Source organism: Chaetodon auriga, chromosome 14 (genome assembly GCF_051107435.1).
Source record: "Chaetodon auriga isolate fChaAug3 chromosome 14, fChaAug3.hap1, whole genome shotgun sequence".
Classification (NCBI taxonomy): Eukaryota; Metazoa; Chordata; class Actinopteri; order Chaetodontiformes; family Chaetodontidae; genus Chaetodon; species Chaetodon auriga.
In genome coordinates, this window is record NC_135087.1 from 12,720,047 (window position 1) to 12,738,662 (window position 18,616).

The 18,616-nt window shown below is 43.6% G+C and overlaps 1 protein-coding gene across 7 annotated transcripts in view; it reads left to right on the plus strand.

The window, feature by feature from the left end:
• Positions 1-6,196: 6,196 nt before the first annotated feature.
• eml1 (EMAP like 1) overlaps positions 6,197-18,616 on the plus strand; it is a 39,764-nt gene continuing 27,344 nt past the window's right edge. For 3 of the 7 annotated variants that reach the window (XM_076748111.1, XM_076748112.1, XM_076748113.1), the window contains exon 1: positions 6,607-6,811. In XM_076748111.1, the coding sequence (XP_076604226.1) occupies positions 6,745-6,811 (67 nt within the window). In that variant the 5' untranslated portion in view covers positions 6,607-6,744. Of the gene's footprint in view, positions 6,812-18,616 lie in introns of all 7 variants that reach the window. The other 4 variants (XM_076748116.1, XM_076748118.1, XM_076748119.1 and 1 more) reach the window with 3 other exon arrangements.

The window sequence follows — 18,616 nt, forward strand, 5'->3', positions numbered from 1 at the left end:
GAAATATATTGTATACGTGCACACGGTACAATGACTTTGGTGACTTTTCATCTAATGCCATCATGAGTTCACAATTTTAATTTGTCCAATAATTTGGTTCATGCTGCAAAACATTCTGTCATTGTAATTAGCAATGTTAGCATGCTAACGCAAGATGGTGAACATGGTTAACACAGAATAACAGAACAGAATAATCATTGTGAGCTTTTAAAGTTAGCTTCAGTTTCATAGCTAATAGCTAATGTGGCTGTAGACTCCTCTACTATCTTCTTACAGTAAGATGTAATTATGATGATAGGTAAGAGGGTTGATTGTTTCCTGGGATAACTCACAGATCATGTATCATGTCATGGCTCTGAATCCAACATCAGTGTTGCCATGAGAGTCCTCATATTCTGCCTGATGCATCCTCTTCTGGTTTCTCTCCCCTCATTGAAAGTAGGTCACATTTCCTCCTCATAATTCATGTTGACAAAAACTTTCAACAGCTCATCCATATGGATTCTAGTTGATTTTGTGGGGTTAAACTAAACTATTGGTTTGTCTGTTGTCAGTTTTCTCTTAACTAGTGTTGGAGCGGGCCTTGATAAATGGAACTTGAACTGATCACTGACCCACAGTGCGTAGACAGTCTCTTTACTTTAGATTCTTGAAGCTAATAATGTCAAATATGAAGGGACCACAGTTAATAATTCGTTGTCATAAAATGTGTTTTAATCCAGACTCGATGCTTACTCTGATAAGCATGTATTAGAAATGACAGGTTATTTTCCCCAGCAGGTGGGAAATTATGTATTTTCAGCAGTCACTCAGCTGATTTGCTCTCCCCGCTCACATTCAATTTATCTCTCCCCGGTTCTATCTCTGCTCTCCTGTCCAGACAGTTATTAGAAAGAGTGAACCTGTCAGCCACGGACAGTATTACATCCTCTCCTGCTCTGGCCTCTTCTTGAAATCTAGGCACATCAATAGCGCAGCAACTCTTATGAGATGTCACACTGTCACGCTTTAAGAATTGATGTCGGTTTTATCAGCTAAAGCCTAAGGTAAGATAAGATATGAAAATATAAAACATTAATGTTTCTAATGGGGAAAGTTGGACATATTAGTATAAAGGAAAATATATACTAACTTTATACTACAAAAAGGAAAACAACAGAGGAATTAGGACAATATTCAATGAGTTGTTGACATGAGGGCTTGTTCTCTGTCTGTCTCCATCTGCACCAAATTTCATTGCAATTCTTCCAACAACTGTTATGACGTTTCTCTTGAAACTACAAATGTCAACCTGCTGGTGTCGGCCTTCGCAGTCTTTTGCTCTTACTTGTATTGTAAGTTGGCATAATGACCAGACTACTGACTCATGAACTTCATGGCAGTCTTATCACCAGGTAAATAAATGAATAACACTTCTTTCCTGGTGAGAATATTCTGCCCACTCTTTCCTGTTTGCTCGTATAAGGTGACCATTGCTGCCTGCTGTTACATTTAAAATTCACACATTCACACCTCCTATTTTGTATAACGTGTAAAAATATAGGTTTAAATGTTATGTTTGACTTGGGATGCATTTATGAACTAGAAAAGCTTGTTATTTCAGTTTATTTATTTTTATGATCTTGCTTCCTCATATGTTGGTGGATATTTAAGAAGCCCTTGTAAAATATTGGTAAATCTGGCAGCTTTCCTAGTCATTAGCATACTGCAGTGTTTAACTAGTTGCAGCAAACCTTCACACAACGGCCTGAAAACACGTTCATAAAGATGCGTATACAGTTGTTAGCTGTGCAGCTTGACTGACTGTAAAAAAGTACATGTGTCCCCAAGGCATTGTTTGAAAATCTGTGTTTATATGAATGATTAAGACCCCAGGTTGGATTAATTTATGGTGTAAAGCACAAAACAGCCCAATAATCAGGACAGGCATGCAGATGGCGGTTGGATCATGCGGAGGATTGACCTTGTTTCTTCCTCAGCTCTGGATTTGATTGTGTATAATCCTGGCCCACTGACAGACTGACTGATCATCTGTGGATAAAACCAGTGTCAGCAGTTTCTTTCCTTCTCTGGAGGAAAAAGAAGAACAACCGGCTCAGTGTGAACATGACCTTCAATTGTAAAAACAGAGTTAGCAGGCCAGGTGAGACAGTCTCGCTAAAGTTCTCTTCAGCAAGACACTGCAGCTCTGTCAGATGTGTTATGTAAGATAGCTGCTTGAGGTCTGATCCTGCAGGCTGTACAACAACCTCTTGCTGTCTTAGGTCTGGCTTTGTTTCTCTGTTAACCTTTGGTTTGCCTTTAATTTCTCCAGAAGTTGCTGTAAATTTACAGAAAGCATTCATGCCACCCTATTGTAGCACCCGGTATGTGCTTGTTTCAACAAGTTACAGTATGCTTACAGTGAAAGAAAACAGTCCAACAACAAAGGCCAGACAACATGTTTTCACAGCAGTCCTCAGGTTGAAATGTTCAAGATTGGGCTTCACTTTACGCACATTTACCTTAAATTCTGCAAATATTATGGGTGGGAGAGGGAGTGACTCAGGGAAGAAGTAAAGCAGCATGACACATCAGTATTACATCAGTTCAGGATTTTTTTTCCAAGAAGCCCGAGTTTCTTTTCTGAGGAAAGCAAACACTTCTGTACAACATAACGACTTAACCATGCTCAGAAAGGACATATAGTGGTGCATAAGTTTATCTCAGTCCAAAATTTCAGAGGGATTCTTCTTATTTTGTACTATTTTTGGGTGACTGATGCTTGGTAATGCAACAAATTTGTACAAAACATAACAAAAAAACATAAAACAAGACAAAAGCTAGTGGGGAAGTTTAAGCTTAATTCTGCAATGACTGAATTTTTGTTTGGGCCCGTTGGTAGCATGTTAGCTAACCTGCTAGCTAACAGCTAACCTGCTAGCTAACAGCCACTTATTTATGCATCCAACAGTTATGGAGCAACATTGTCATTCATTTGGAGTCGTGTCTCTGGCCACCCGGTGAATGTTAATATTCACTTCTTTTGGTTCTGTTTTTGGTCTTCACTAACTCCTGTGAGAAATATCTGTCTCTCTAGCTGCTAAATGCTCCACTATGCTCACTAGCAAGGTGCTAACTGTTTCTGTCTGTGGTTTGCTGCTGAGCTAGATGGTTTTTTAAGCTTTTTCTCTGAAGACAACAGCCTGCTGTGGACGGAAACAGCACGATGAGACAGATGAACAGCTAAACACTTAGCTGAAACTAGCTATAGAGCTGAAGGTAGCTGCAGATTGAGGTAATAATTCTCTGAGGGTTCATGACTACAAGCTATGTCTCTCACATTACATTACTTTGTCATTCTGCTCTTTAAGTATTGATTATAGCTGCTTTAACTAAAATAGTAAAATTTTTATGACGTTCAGTTGATCCATTAATAAATTCTTATGTTTCAATCATGATTGCCCCAGTTTTCACATGCAAATGTAGCTCACAGATTGCTTGCTGTGGGCTGTGCACATACAGTATTTGTTAGCAGTGAAATATCCACTCACTCTGCACAGCACTACCCTGTGCATGGATGTGTGTGTGTATGTGTGTGTGTGTGTGTGTGTGTGTGCGCCCTCTGGATTCACTGACAGGTGGTGGGAGGGGGGAAAAATAGGGAGATGTGGAGAGGAGGGGTGGAGCAGCAGAGGTTCCACCACCTACCACCAGCTGGGCTGTAGGTGGGGTTTAGGGACCCCTGGGATGGATTTCGGAGGGAACATAGCCCAGTTTTAGTTTCCTCCTCTCACGTGAGCATATGCATATGAGACTCAGACACACATGCAAAAACCAGACCTGTCCCTAATCTAGATCCCAAATCTGCCCCAGAATGAGTTCTGCTATAATCTGAGCCCCCTCAGACAAAACACCAGTGTGACGCACCGCCTTCGGAGCAGAAACACAAAGGATGCTTACACTGTGTGCTGCCTGCTCGGGGTGATGAGCTGCTTGAAATTCCTTTCTGTATCTAAAGCAAAACACTGGATGTTGTGGCCTTTTGGTGGTAAAAAAAAAAAAATTCATCTGAAATATGATTGCATGCTATCAGAATAAACACAAACACCTCAGCGCCTTTTTCCGTGTTGTAGTTGTAGATAAGAACATGAACTGCAGCTGCAGACAAAGAGTGATGTGTACAAATGGTGGAAAGGTCAACACTCAATCTTACTTTCTGTGTGTTTTGAAATGTAATATCCTTGTGATTTTAGAAAACAACTATGGCTGTGTGCAAATGTAATGCTGGCCTACAAAGGGCACCTTGTTTTCTCAGATAATCCTGGCTGCTACTGAACTCGGTGGATCTGTTGGTAGCTTTTTTTTCTGTTGTGTAATAAGTGAAGCAGAGTGCGGTGCTTTCCTGAGGGACAGAATACAAGAGCTGCACATCTGAGGTCAACAGCACAGAGGCCTTGAACCATAAAGCGATCAACCGTTAAAAGGTGCTTCACTGCACCCCTTTCATCCTGCTGTTAAAGGTCAAATCTAGCCGGGCAACCTCTGAACCAGAAATGATCCTAGATATCATGTGAGATACCTGCATACAAAGAGCCTCTCGCAGATGGATTATAACACACCTGATGGCCTACTATAAAATCACAGAGAGAAACAAATACAGCCTTTCACGGTCTTTCCCTCTGCTGCCTTCTGAGCGTTGCTGCCTTTGTGTCATTTTTGTCGGCTCCGTCTTGTGATCTCGCAAGAAAGGGGGGAATGTTGAATGAATGAATGAATGAATGAATGAATGAATGAATGAACGGCTTGAATATAGGCCACAGACTCTGTGTTCTTTAGCCTTGTTATTTTTCCCTGCAAGCTTGAATTATAAATAATGCAACGAGCCCCCACCCTCACGTGCACATACAAAACCCCCCAGTTAGAATTAAGAGGCACCCAGTTTCTTTCTCACAAAACTCCCAACCGGCTCACTTTTTAATTTGGTCTTTCCCTCTAAACCCCGCACCCTCCTCAAGCACTCTCTCTTTCCGTTTCTCCTCCATCCCCTCCCCCTCTATCCCATTTATTTCTCTCTTTGCTCAATCCCCTGGTCTCCCTTTCATTCTCTCCCCCTCTTGTCCTTGTTTTAAGGATCCCTCGGTCTCTGTGCAGTCTGCAGCGTGGCAGATAAGACAGGCAGAGGACAGAATGATAATCATGTTTAGCCACAGTACAGATCCCCTGGCAGTGTTTGGCTGCAGGAGAGATGTGGCGTTGGTTTGTTATGGCGTGTGTCCCCGTGTGACTCCATACCATCAGTGTGTGTGACTGTGTGTGTGACTGTGTGTGTGTGTGTGGAGGAGCAGTTGGATAATGCAGTAACTGCGATATATTAACTGAGGGACCCACAGTTCCTCTCTCCCCTCCCCTGTTTCCTCTCCTTTCCTTTTTTGTCCTCTTCCCCTCTTCTTTCCTCTCCTACCCTAGTTTCTCCTCTCATTCCCCTCCTCTTCTGTCCTCTCCTCCTCTCTCCTCTTTCCTCCCCTCCTCTTACTTCATCTCTTCTCCTACCCCACCTTGTCCAGTCACTTTCCTCTTCCTCACCTCTCCTCTCCTCTTTTGGCTCTTCTCTCCTCTCCTCCCTCTGTTCCCCTCTCCATGTTTCTCCTGTGTCATCTTCTACCCTCCCCTCTCTCTCCTCTTCTACCCTCCCCTTTCTTCTCTCCTCTCACTTTCTCTGTTCTCCTTAGCCTACCATGTCCTGTCCCTTTCTTCCTCTTCTGCTCTCTTCTGTTCTCTCCTGTTCTTTTCTGTCCTGTTCTCCCAGCCTATACAATGTCGCCTTATCTCACTTCCTCCTCTCTCCTCATTTCTCATCTCTCTTATTTTACCGCCCTCTTTTCTCTCCTCTCACTTCATTTATTCTCCTATCCTACCTTATCCCTCCCTCTTTTCTTGTCCTTTCTCCTCTTTCTTCTTCCAGACTCTCCTCCTCTCTCCTCCTTTTACCTCACCTCGTTTCTCCTCTCCTCTCTAATCTTCTATCCTTTCCTCTCTCCTCATTTCCTCTCCAACCCTACCTTGTCCTGTCCTCTCCTCCTCTTCTCTGGCAGAGGAGGAGGATCTATCCGGCAGGCCCAGCCCCCTGCGCTCTGACTCGTCCACACTGTGTGACAGGGGAAGGCTGGGCTGTCCCGAGCTTTATCTAAACACTCACACACACAGTCACACACTCACTCACACAAACACACACACACACACACACACACACAGTCACTGCCTATGCCAGAGCCTGCCTGCGCTCTCAGCTCAAGCCCTCTTAAAGCTGTTTTTCTGCTGGAGATCAGCTAGAGCTAACGACACACAGCTGAGAAGAGGAGCAGGAGGGAGGAGAGGAGGAGCACAGGGGAGAACAAATCCACCAGCAGCTTGTGAACTTCTGTCTTTGTGTCTCTCCGGCGGTCCAGCGCAGTCATTCTTCAGCAGGGAGTGTTTGCAGCTGTAGTTCGGGACTTTTTGGCGTTTTGTTTATTTCTTGTGAGGGGGGAGGAAGAGGAGAGGAGAAAGAAGAGGGGTTGGAGTTCACATGACATAATCGGAGTGAATGGGTTGCCATGGTGACTCACCCAGGGAGCCTGACCCGTGCAGAGTGAATGGAGGGAGCGCCTTGGACGCCAAGTGAACGATAAACTAACGGAGGGGACTCACCAGAGAGAGAGAGAGGAGAGGAGAAGGAGTGGTGGATAACGGAGGGAGCAGAGAGGAGCGGAGCAGAGGTTGAGAATGGAGGACGGCTTTTCCAGCTACAGCAGCTTGTATGACACCTCATCACTGCTACAGTTCTGCAACGGTAAAACTAACTAATCCTCTCCTCACTCTTCCTCCCCCATCCCCTGTGCTCCCTCAGCTGCATGTTGTCTGTCTGGACTTCACATGTCACCAGCTGACTGGCTAAACTTGACACAAGTAGAGGTGTGTGTGTGTGTGTGTGTGTGTGTGTGTGTGTGTGTGTGTGTGTGTGTGTGCGCGCTGCAGACATGGGCTCCTGTAAGGCTTTGGTGGAAAAGGGGTTCTGCCTTTATGTTCTTGATCGTGTCAAAATGTTTGATTCTTAACATGCTGGCTTTGGTGAATGTTTGAACAAATGGCAGAAAAACACACTGTAGAATCAAAAGGAAGTTTCTGGAATCAAGGCCAGAATACAGTCAACAGTCAGTGTGAGCCAGAAGCCATCAAGAGAGCTAATAAACAAAGACGGAGGCTGGATGAAGAACAGTCCTTTGCTTACAGCAGCTGCCCTGATTGCTCTGGTTCTGCTAGATGTGATGATGGGTATGTTATGATTATATTTCTCCTCTGTTGGTTGATTGCAATCAGTTTGCTGAACGAGAGAGAACAGAAATGACAGAACAGGACACTATTGCTCATGTTGCCTCCTGCACTAATGTAATTTCTTCGCTGGCAGAGGGAGAAACCATACTTCAGGCTGCTAATGTTATGGGTGGGAGAGGGAGTGACTCAGGGAAGAAGTAAAGCAGCATGACACATCAGTATTACATCAGTTCAGGATTTATTTCCAAGAAGCCCGAGTTTCTTTTTTTAAGAAAGCAAACACTTCTGTAAGACGGACACCAGAATGACTGAACCATGCTCAGAAAGGTCATGTAGAGGTGTATAAGTTTATCTCAGTCGAGCATTTCAGAGGAATCTGTCTTATTTTGTACTATTTTTGAATGAAGCACACTTTGTTGATGTTGTCACTGCCTGCATACTGACAAACTACAGCAGGTGAGCCCCCTACACAAAGGGGATTATCCCCAACACAATAACTGGTGTCCCTCATAGAAGCTGTAGCAGAGGGCTTTGAAGGGTTTTGAGTTTCCAGCTAAATGAAGATAAAATTTAATATTTATCTTATAAAGACTGAAACTTCCCCTCAAAACACTCACCTCTCATCCACCTCAGTGGCACATCCTCATTACTTTTAACATACAACTAGTATTTTTCAGTTTTTCCATAGTAGTAGTTGCAGGCTGTGTGGTGGTTAGCAAGTGTAAGCTATCATTGTTGAAGCATGGAGTAACCCATAATTGCCATTTGTGGATAATGAAAAAATCAATAATATTTACTGCGCTGTGTAAGCAGGAGCAGTCGATGGGATGAGGGAACACTGTTGTCCAACAGAGCAAATCATGGATGTGAAATTACATGGAAGTGTCCTCCGCTGTGGATACTGGGTACCTCACTACTTTCATGAATGACTGGTGAGGTGAATCCCGTTAAAAGCTTCTATCCTCATGGATTTCCCTCATTACATTTATAGCAATCACAAAGGAGAGGACCCAGACAAAAAGAACCAGATGAGTGAGAGAAGCTTATAGTGTAGATATAGATCATAGAAAACTAATCTATGTCTATGTTTTGTGTATTCAGGGAAGAAAAGAGAGACATGATAACTACTTTCCTGCACCTAGATGGCCTCCCTTGGTACATCCAGCCCATAAATGGCTAATTAAAGATGGTACAGCTGCTTCATTTATGATGGCATGTAGTATAAGGTCACTTGTAACAAGGACACAGGAGTAAGTAGAAGATGAGGCATCATCCAGTTCATGGTTTGCATGTTAGAAAATGGAGCCACTGTCCCATTAAGTCTCAATGATGTCTAGTAACTGAGAGAAGAGATTATTCACCTTGTCTGGTCACGTGTTCCTGTGTGCATCAAAGATAACAACTGAGGTGGGTCGGTTGGACTGACCTGAAAAACAGGTGCAGCAGTTGTACAGTATCAGAGTCGCTTTACAACTTCCTCTTAGGGAGCGACCGACCTTTAAAAAGCTCACAAATTACAGAGTGGTGGCAGGTACAGCTTTTCAGCACAGCAGTATGTAGGTGTCGCCCTCGAGGCTCAGTGGTTTTGGTGACAGGTGGGAGAAGTTAAGCACCAGAGCGGCTAATCTTGGAGCAACTTCTCCTGCAAATCTACATTCAGTTAACTTGTGATTATAAACACGAAAGTCTCTTTTTTTAAGATTCCCCCCATTGACTTCTCGCTATGTTATGACCAGAAACCTGAGGGAGAGAAGTTCTCTGACACTGCGAGGTTGTTTGCAATCCCTCACAATGTCATGTTTCCTCTGCGAGAGAAAGCCAATGAAATAAGACATGCTGCTCAGAGGCTGTTGCCAGGGATTTTCCAACCTCCAAACCCCTTGATTTCTCTCCCCTGCCTTCACACACATACACACACACACACACACACACACACACACACACACACACACACACAAAACTAAAACACACTTAGCTGTAACGGCAAGGGAGCAGCGCCTTGTTCGTTGTTCCAAGAGACTGCTTAATTGGGTGAGCCTCAGTTAAGATGTGTGTGTTTATGTTGGTGTGTACAAGCTGCAGCGGATGTGTGTGTGGGGGGCCTGTAGGCCAAAGTGACATCATGCTTCTCTGCCGCTGCCGTCCAGCTAAACCCAGATCCTCTCAAAGCAAAAGTCAATGATGTCATTCATTCTCCCTCTCTCCCTCAGCCCGTGTGTTGTGGAGCATCCAACCAGACTAATGTTCAGAGACTAGGTCAGCTAAACTGCAGAAACACGCGCAGGCTGCACGCTTTGTCCTCAGGAGGTCGAGGCTAGCTCAGGCTAACTGAAAATTAGCCCCATTACACAGTCGGACACACAGACGCACGCTGATTACAGCCAGTGAAGGAAGTGAATCTTTCAGAGAAGCTTTTCGTCTGTGTTAAATCCATTAAGTCACATTTGGGATCCACTGGTTCTGGAGAAGAGGACAGTTTTGATTGAATTAGTGTGTGTTGTGTGCCTGGTAATGAGATTGTAGTTGTTTTTATAGAATTATCAGTGTCTGTGTATCAGATTGGCATGGTTCTTGTTCATTTTAAGGCAAAGAAAGAATCCATTTGATGCTATAATTTTAAACGACCGTCTTGGTTGTTTTCCCTACTTTGCCTGCTGTTAGATTACAGCCAACCATAGCCCAATATAATAACTCTGGAGTTTGATTTCATGTGTTGAGTTTTATGCATTATATTTTTCTACACTCTCCTGTCTGATTGTTGTTCACCCAAATGGCAGATGTTGGAGCTTCCATGAATGCACCATGAAGGAGTTTTAAACTTCTGATCACAAATGCAGCATTGAGGAACAATAATGTCAAATTTTTACTTTGTTTTACCTGACCAAAAGTCCCAAACTCAGAACCATCATTTGACATTTTTAGCCGCACTAGCAATGTAGCTCTAGATATAAGGTCAGTTGTTTGGTCAGTCCAGTGCTTTGGTCCAGACTGAAATGTCCCAACAACTGCTTTGAAATGAGGTACATTCAAATTCAAGTTGTCCAATACTTTCCGTGCAGTGCTAATTAGCAGATGTTAGCATGCTAACACGGCCAACTCCCATGATAAACATGGTAAATATTTCCTGTTAAACATCAGTATGTTAGTTTTGTCACTGTGTCTATGTTAGCATGTGGACATTAGCTTTTAGCTCAAAGCGCTGCTGTGCCCAAACATGGCCTCTCTGGGCTTCTAGCTGTGGCTACTTAGTTTAGTTTTTTGATAAATGAATCCAATCAAAACTGTTGCTGATTAATTTTCTGGTTGTTTCAGCTCTGATCTGCATACGTTCATTTTCATATCACACAGAAAAGAAGTCAGAAGCCAGCTGCTGAATGGAAGGTAGAAACTCTAAAGTCTAAAAACTTCTGATGCTTTTCACAATGAATTGCAATTATGTTGAGTGCTTGAAATAGTAGCAAAAACATGCAACATCATTAGGGCAAAAACATGACTTAATGTGATTCCTTGCTCATTATCTCCTGCTGTACCAAAAGCTCCTGATGTGTTAATAAGTAAATCTGTTAATAAGTAAATCCGGCTCACTTACAGCACTGTAATACTGATGATCACACACTCATGTTCATCTCAGAGCACCCAGCCTCTCCATCCGAACAAATCCATTTGCCTGCATTCATTAGTGAGATTTGGTGTTTTACCTTTTGAACTAATGATGGCTGCTCAGATTTGGATCAAACATCCCTTTATCTCCGTGCTCCACACTCGCGCTGCACACCCACAGGCACAATGGCTCAGCTCTCACCTCAGCGGCAGTGTACCACGATGGCACCAAAATATGCCAACAAGGCAGCTGAGGGGGCATGGAGAAGAGGGACACGGACAAATTACCAGCAAGAAAGCAGCAAAGTGAGTGCGTAAGAAAGACGGGAAGGAAGTTTGAATCAGTGGGAGTGCAGATGGATGGGGCGGGCGTGCAGGGTGGAGGGGGGAAACTCATAAAGACAGAGGCTCGTTTGATGTTTGTCGGTGGTATTTTGATACACAGAAGAGGTGACACGACTCCATCCAGTCTCCTCCTCCTTTTGGCTGTGCATCTATTGGTAGCTGCATCCAAACCCTGATTGATGATGGCACGTGTAGAGGGATTAGGATTAAAGCCCAGCTCACGTTACCAAGCGGGAGCCAAGGAGGGATGCTCAGGAGGAGGAGACGGAGGTGTATTTGTTTGTTTGTGTGTGGGACTAAGTTTGATTTTAGTTTTCTCCAATTTAGAGGCTATAGTGGAACTTCACTTCACATAGTATTGATAGAGCCTTTGTTTTATTTGGTTTATCATCCATTGTGGACATGATTTAAGCAAAAAAGATGCTTCTTAAAGTGAAAAATCATAGTAGTTTGCATTGTGCCTTCCTGTTGAGATTAAATCCACATGCGCTGACTCTCAGATTGAAAATATACTGTATATTTACCAGCAAATAGCTACTCCTCTTCATCATTTTAACCTCTCTCCCTGCTCTTTCACATTATATATCAATGCCTGGTAAAACCTGCTGGCAAGCTGACCTGCACTCCTTCCTGGAGAACCAGTGAGAGAGGGGAGTGTTAGGAAATGATGTGTCTCTCTGCCATTATTCATGTGCAACTGTAACATGTACCAGAGCAGCAGTTTAATAAATATCGACCTGAATGGGATAACTCGTCCACTGCTGCTGATTCATTTAAAGGTTGACATTGATTTCCTATTGCTGTGTCAGTGAGAGCACACACGACTCTCCCTTTCTTTTTTATCTCCCTCCAGTCTCCATCAGTGTCGCTGGATTTCTTCCATTTCTATCACTCCGGCTGTCCTTCACCTCGCTTTACTTTCCCTCTTTCTCCAGCTCCCTCCATTTTCCCCCTCACCCTTCATCCCAACATCAGACTCTCTCACGCTCTTTGTTTGATCTTGTGTGAGTGCCCCAGGTGGAGCTCAAAGTGCTTTTCTGTGTTTTTTTTTTTCCAGGACAGATATTGAGCAGGGCGGTTTGGGCTTCTGTAGTCACGAGTCTTGCTACAAGTCACCCCCCCTCCCCTCCTACTCCTTATCTGCTCTCACTCTTTTCTCCCCTTTCTCCTGATAAGGGTTTGCCTTGCACTTTCTCTTTCGTGCTGCTGTAGAGAGAGCCATTAGCTGCTAACAGTTACACAGAGTGACAGTCTGTGCTCATTAAACGTGAACATGTTAACAGCTATATTGACTGTGTGTAGTAGCAGGCTACAGCAGCAGATACCCTGCGACTCCGGCTCTGTGGTACATTGTCTAAAACAGCAGATTGTGCTGCAGGAGAGTCAAGCTGTGTATGTGTGTGTGTGTATGTCTTGAGAGCAGATCTGTGGCTACCCTTGTTGCCAGTTGAGAAATGGTGCCAATTACATAACGAAAGTGATCCGGTGTCAACATAGTGCCAGCCCTGTGCTCTGGTATCCTGCTCTCTTTGTGGATTTTCTGTCTTAAATGCTTGTATGTAGGGCATTCTGGTGGTGCTTGTGTTGGACAGAATCTGCATAGAAGCCACAGGGCGGGATCATACTGAGCCAGGATCAGATGATGTCAGATCCAGTTTGTACTGATATCTGTCAAGCATCCACATACATGTAGAGCAGTGTATGCATGATGAGTAATCTAGTAATCATTTTCAGCTCTATAGTGTTTAGCAGCAGCCATGAGTGTAGTTTCCACACTTGAGTTACATTTCCCCTGTTTTGGCCTGAATGCAACTTCAGCCATCATTGTAAAGTAAAGGTGGGACAAATTGTCAGCACTGCAATATATTTGACAAGCTTATCAATATTTCTCCACCAGTATCACAACACTTTTTGTCGCCTTGCTGAGGCAGAGGCAGTTTCTTTTTTTTTCTGCAAACACTGCACTTGATCTCAGCTCTCTACAACTCTCTGTAAAACTCTGAAGACATATTTTCTCTTTGCATTACACAAATATTGTTGTGCATGGTGTGGTGACCTGGTGACGCATTGCATTTTATTCAGAAATAAGGTCAGTCAGCATCCTCATGGAAACAGCCTCTTGGTGAGCCAGCAGGCAGGAGATGCCATTTGTTGTCTGAACTGAGTAGTTCCCCTCTCCTCTCTGTCTCTCTCTCTCGCTCTCTCTGTGTCTTTCTTGTCTTTTCCTCCACTGACACACATTCATGCAGCCTCATCCAATGACCCACTAAAACAATCAGGCATGTAAAGCAGGGGTGTGTGAGTTCCTGTGCTAAATATATATACTGACTCTGCGTGTGTTTGTAACTCATGCTTCTGGCAGTTGAACATGAAAGGGAGACTCTACTGAGTCTGGTTGTGTGTGTGTGTGTGTGTGTGTGTGTGTGTGTGTGTGTGTGTGTGTGTGTGTGTGTGTGTGTGTGTGCGCATACCATCGCAAGGTCAGGAAAGGAGACGCGCAGGCTGCATGAGTCCTTGAATAGAATGTCAGGGATGCGTAAAAATACCATGAAAGAGCCAGAAACAGAGTCGTGTTGGATGCTTCCACTCTGCATGGTAACACTAAATGTGCTCAACAGAGCATTGACTTCTACCTGTGGGGGAGGGCGACTAGTAATAAATCACACAAGTCAGCAGAATCCCAAGGAGATGCCATTATTTTTAGTCTCTGCTTGATGCTCGAAGTATTGCCAAAGCTATTTTGTCCAATCAGAGAGACAAACAAAGGAAAACAGAGATTAAATCATGAATTTTTCCATCTGAAGATGCTCTAAAGCGCAGCCAGGTATTCAAATGTGCTTCAAATTAGTATGCAAATGATTTCCCGCACAGATCATCAGTGTGCATGTATCAGTGTGTATGTATGTATGCGCTCATGTGTGCACATGCATATCTGTGCATATGAGTGTCTGTACATAAATCTCCCCTTTAATCCCACAGTGTGTCACCAAACCATTTAAGATTAATTAAAGATCAGTTCAGTTACTGTGACTTGGTGAATGTTGGCTCGATTATATTTATGCTAATTATCTCCGTGAGCATATTGTCTCCTGTGGGCCTGAAGCCACGGCCCATTGATTTGGTCGCACCTCATCTCTAAACCCTGGCCTGGATTTCATCTGGCCAGTTGTGATGTGAACAGATATAATTAACCTCTCTGTGCTCGTGGTGCAGCTCCCAGAGGCTGCTCAGCACCCTAATTGGTCTCTTACACCTGCTGTTAATGGAAGAACCAAGGGGGAAGCCCCAGCTCTGCGTGTGTGTGTGTCCACATTGCATGTGTTCAGCCTGTCTGTAACAGATGGAGAGGGAGACGAGGAGAGTCCCATTAGAAATTCCATTAAAAATAGATTCATCAAGACCACAGGTGTGGAGATGAGGGGAAAGAGGGTGGACATGATTATTTGATTTGTTTCCCCTCTATTGTTGTCAATTTGTCAGTTTCAATGAGGTGTTAAAGGAGAGGTCCAGACTTAAACATGCTTAATTAACATGTACTTTCCTTTGGTTGGCCAGCTTTGTTGTTAAAGGGCTTTTTTTGTTGTTTCAAACTACATCATATGTGTTAATGTCCAATAGTTCTTGTGCAGCTACAGTTCAGTCTGATTTCAGAAATATTTCATTATAAACATCAGTGGCAAATATTACATTTTGTTCTCAGAATCTTTTTTTTACAGTGAAGGTCAAACATTTACACAGCCAGAAATACATAACAAGAGAAGAAGCTATCAATCAGTCTGCTGACAGTAAAGATCATCAACAGACCACAATGCAAAGCCTGTTAAACCCACTTTTGTAAGTGGAAAACTTGTTAAACACTGTTACTTTTGTTATCACTGTGGAATAAATCTGGCCTAGATGTTGAGCAGTGGCTCCTAAACTTTTTAGACTTTAGGCCATGTTACTGTATACTATAGGTGAGCAGGGGCAAACATACAAAACAAAAAAACGTCTGCAGGCATGTTAGGCATTAGGTAGGCATTTTAATGGCACACGTGAGCCTGCTGTTGATGTGCAGAGAGAGGACAACCCTCAGGTCTGACTCCTCTGACACGTCTTGCCTCCATGTGTAACAGGGATGACAGAACCAGATCACACTTACATGATGTTGGGGACACTCAGTACCGCAGAGACTAATGGATGTCCGTCCTCCACAAGCAGGCAGCACCTCTCCTTCGAGCCGTTAGCAGAGCGGAGTCGAGTCTGATTTAAGTTCTGTTGTTTGGCTCATTCCTGTCAGACTGTGTTGAGGGCTGAGATGTATCAGCATTTCTTTGAGCTCTGTTTGTTTACCCTGTCAAATCTTTCCATGGCTGTCCTGAAACTCGCTGCTTTTCAGACTGCTGAGCTCCCCAAAAAGTGTCACCATGACAACCACCAACGGTGAGGTGTCATGTCATTAGCAGCAGCACAACTGCAAACTAAGCAAAGTTTTTAATGCTGTGACTTTGACATTTATTCTTTCATCTGTTTTTGTTCGAAAAGGTGTCATAAAACACAGTTAAAGGAAATAACCAACAAAGGAGCCATCATGTGACGGACCCTGTGGGAACCACTGGTCTGCAGACCTCCGTCTGGCTATCAGCTGAACCCAGAATGCACAGGCTGGTCTAATCAATGAGCTAAGAATTTAAATAATGACTCAGGGCATCTTAAAATTCCCCAAACTCCAATTTCAAGGACTCCTTCTTTTCTTCTTTTCATGCAACATCCATGAAAAAAAAACCCACTTTCAGCCCAGTGAATTGTATGTTTGTTTACCCACATGTTAGGACCATTTAATTTGATAACTGAGTAATGCAGAGCCTGAGACAACCGTCCACTGTGACCACAGAGAGCAAAGAAAATGTTATTAGGTGACCTTGTGAGGCTTATCGCTCCCTCCAGCTAAACATAGCTGGATGTGACGGGCTCAGGTGTGTTTTCTGGGTGGTGTCAACGCTCAGGGTGTGAAAATAGACGGCATGTAGAAGCAGACGTGGCTGGCTGAGTGGAAAGTCAGAGCACTGAATAGCAAATCATCCCAGAATAACCCCTGAAATGCATTGAACATAAGAAGCATATAGCAGTGAGAGTGCACTGGAACTCAAGAATAGAAACACACCAAAAAGGAAGTCATTTTTTAATGTTTTTTTTTTTTTTTTTTTTTCAGCTTAGTTGTGTAATGATCTCATCTGCAGCCACTGTATGTTCTCTCCCCTCCAGACGGCAGATACACGATTGGCTGATGTTCAGGATGGTGATGGTCTCTGGCACACAGGCTCTGTGTGTCTGTGTGTGTGTGTGAGACCATTCTCACACCATGGAAATCTGGTTTCCCATAACAACACTGTTACTGGATGGAACAACACAAGTACACACATGCGCGCACACACGCATATATTGGAGAGAACAAGTGTCCCGCCTCCTGTTCCTTCCTGGTTGTTTGTTGCTGAGGGACAAAGCCCTGTTTTATGCGGAGAAAGGTTGAGACTGAGAAAGGGGCTTGTGTCAGAGCCCGGACTCGCTGCCAGGCGTGACTTAGTGCTCTGTGGCCTGTTTCTTCCCGAAAAGTCACAGCGAAAAGAAGGGTGTCTGTCTTTGGCCGTTCGCTACATTCTATTAGTTCAATCCTAATTTGGACAGAGATGTCATATAAAGTCCAAATTATTGGTGTTTTGATAAATATTGTTGCCATAACGACTGCCCTCCTGTTTGCAACAGCAAAGAGAGGGTCTGTTTGTAATTTAATGACTGTTATTGGATTTATTGACAAAAGAAAAATGTTGAATACAACCAGACTTAGACCTGCACACTAGTCAGCTTTTGGCAAAATTCACTAAAAACATAGCACCCTTGTGATTCATGTAGCTCTGGAGAGGGCGGGAGCATATGTCACATACGGAGTCACAAGACATAAATTAGTGTGTAGTTCTTCTTGAAGGCAGGACCCTGTTTGACCTCATGTTTGTAATAAAACAGTTTTCGGTTGCTGTGACTTCAAATGTGGCTGTTCATCTGAGCTTCGGTAACATAACCGTGTCCAAAGTGAGTTTAACTACTTCAGCTTTGTGTGGCCCAGCGGCCGCGGCGACACACTGAAAGCGCTTCGTCACACGGGGAAGTTTGTCGCAGAACTGCCACCTTTTTCATTCCACACAATTTTGCAGGCCTTAAAGCCTTTCTGCTGCTGTGCACCTGTCTGAAAAACTGATGAATAAAATTATTTAAAGGCCATTAAAGGCTTTGACCTTTTCTGCATGCAGGCAGAGAGATTAAAGCACAAATTGTGGAGCTGTTGCTGCTGCATCATTTTCTGTTAATCTAATTTGAAGCCATAGTGGGAATGGCGGACTCCGCCGCTAACAATGAAAACTACTTTATGGAAATGTAATTAGACACTGTAAATACATGGAATGACGATTGCTGAGAATATGCCAAGCAAAGTGTCAACAACAGGGTTTGATTTAATGAAAAACTTCAGGATTACAAGCTTAAATAAATTAATTTGGAAATCTCCACCAGTCGTAAAGTGTCCGAAAATCCCCTTCACCGCATAATCAAAGTGGTTTTTTAAGCCAAACTTATTGTGCACTTGCTGTTCTTGAAAAGTTAATATCATTTTTATGGCTGCACACCACTGCAGTGGTGCTCTGTGGCTTCAGCTCCAGTTTAGCATATTGAAGCTCCAGATATCCCACGCTCTGATGTCTGCATATACTCCTCAACAGTCTACTGCTAAAGCCAAGTGGTCATTCGAGTGAGCAGCACTGACGACAGTGAGAGAAGCAGAGGATAAATATTAGAGAAAGACTGCCAAGCCCTCTTTAAGTGTAATCCTCCAGTCTCTCTTTTTTTTCTCCCACAGTCAGTTCATTTCTAGCCTTGTTTCAGAAATCCATCCCACCACAGTTTCATGAGAGAGACGGAGACAGACAAACAGAGAGAGAGGTGAAGGAGGTTAGAGACGGAGAGAGAGGCAGAATACAAATCCAGCCGGCTGCTAAGCTCAAACCCCCTGAGTATAGGGATCACTAGCATTGAGCAAGATCTGCTCCACATATCCAGCATAATCCCTCCGCCACACCGTGAACACTTCCTCTTTGACAGAGAAGAGTGTTTGCGTGTGTGGCTGTGTGTGTGTGTGATTTGTCAGAGCAGGAGGTTTTGATATTGGTGTATACAGCAGAGTTAAGGAGGAGTTATTCTGCCTCAATGGGCCGTGTCTTTCCACTTTCTTCCCTTTTCCCCATCTCTCTCTCTTTTTGGCTTTCAGATTCCTCACAGCATCCCAGAAAGGCTTTCGGGGCTGTACCAAAATTACTGTGGTGGGAAGAGGGGTTAAATCTTATGTTTCACT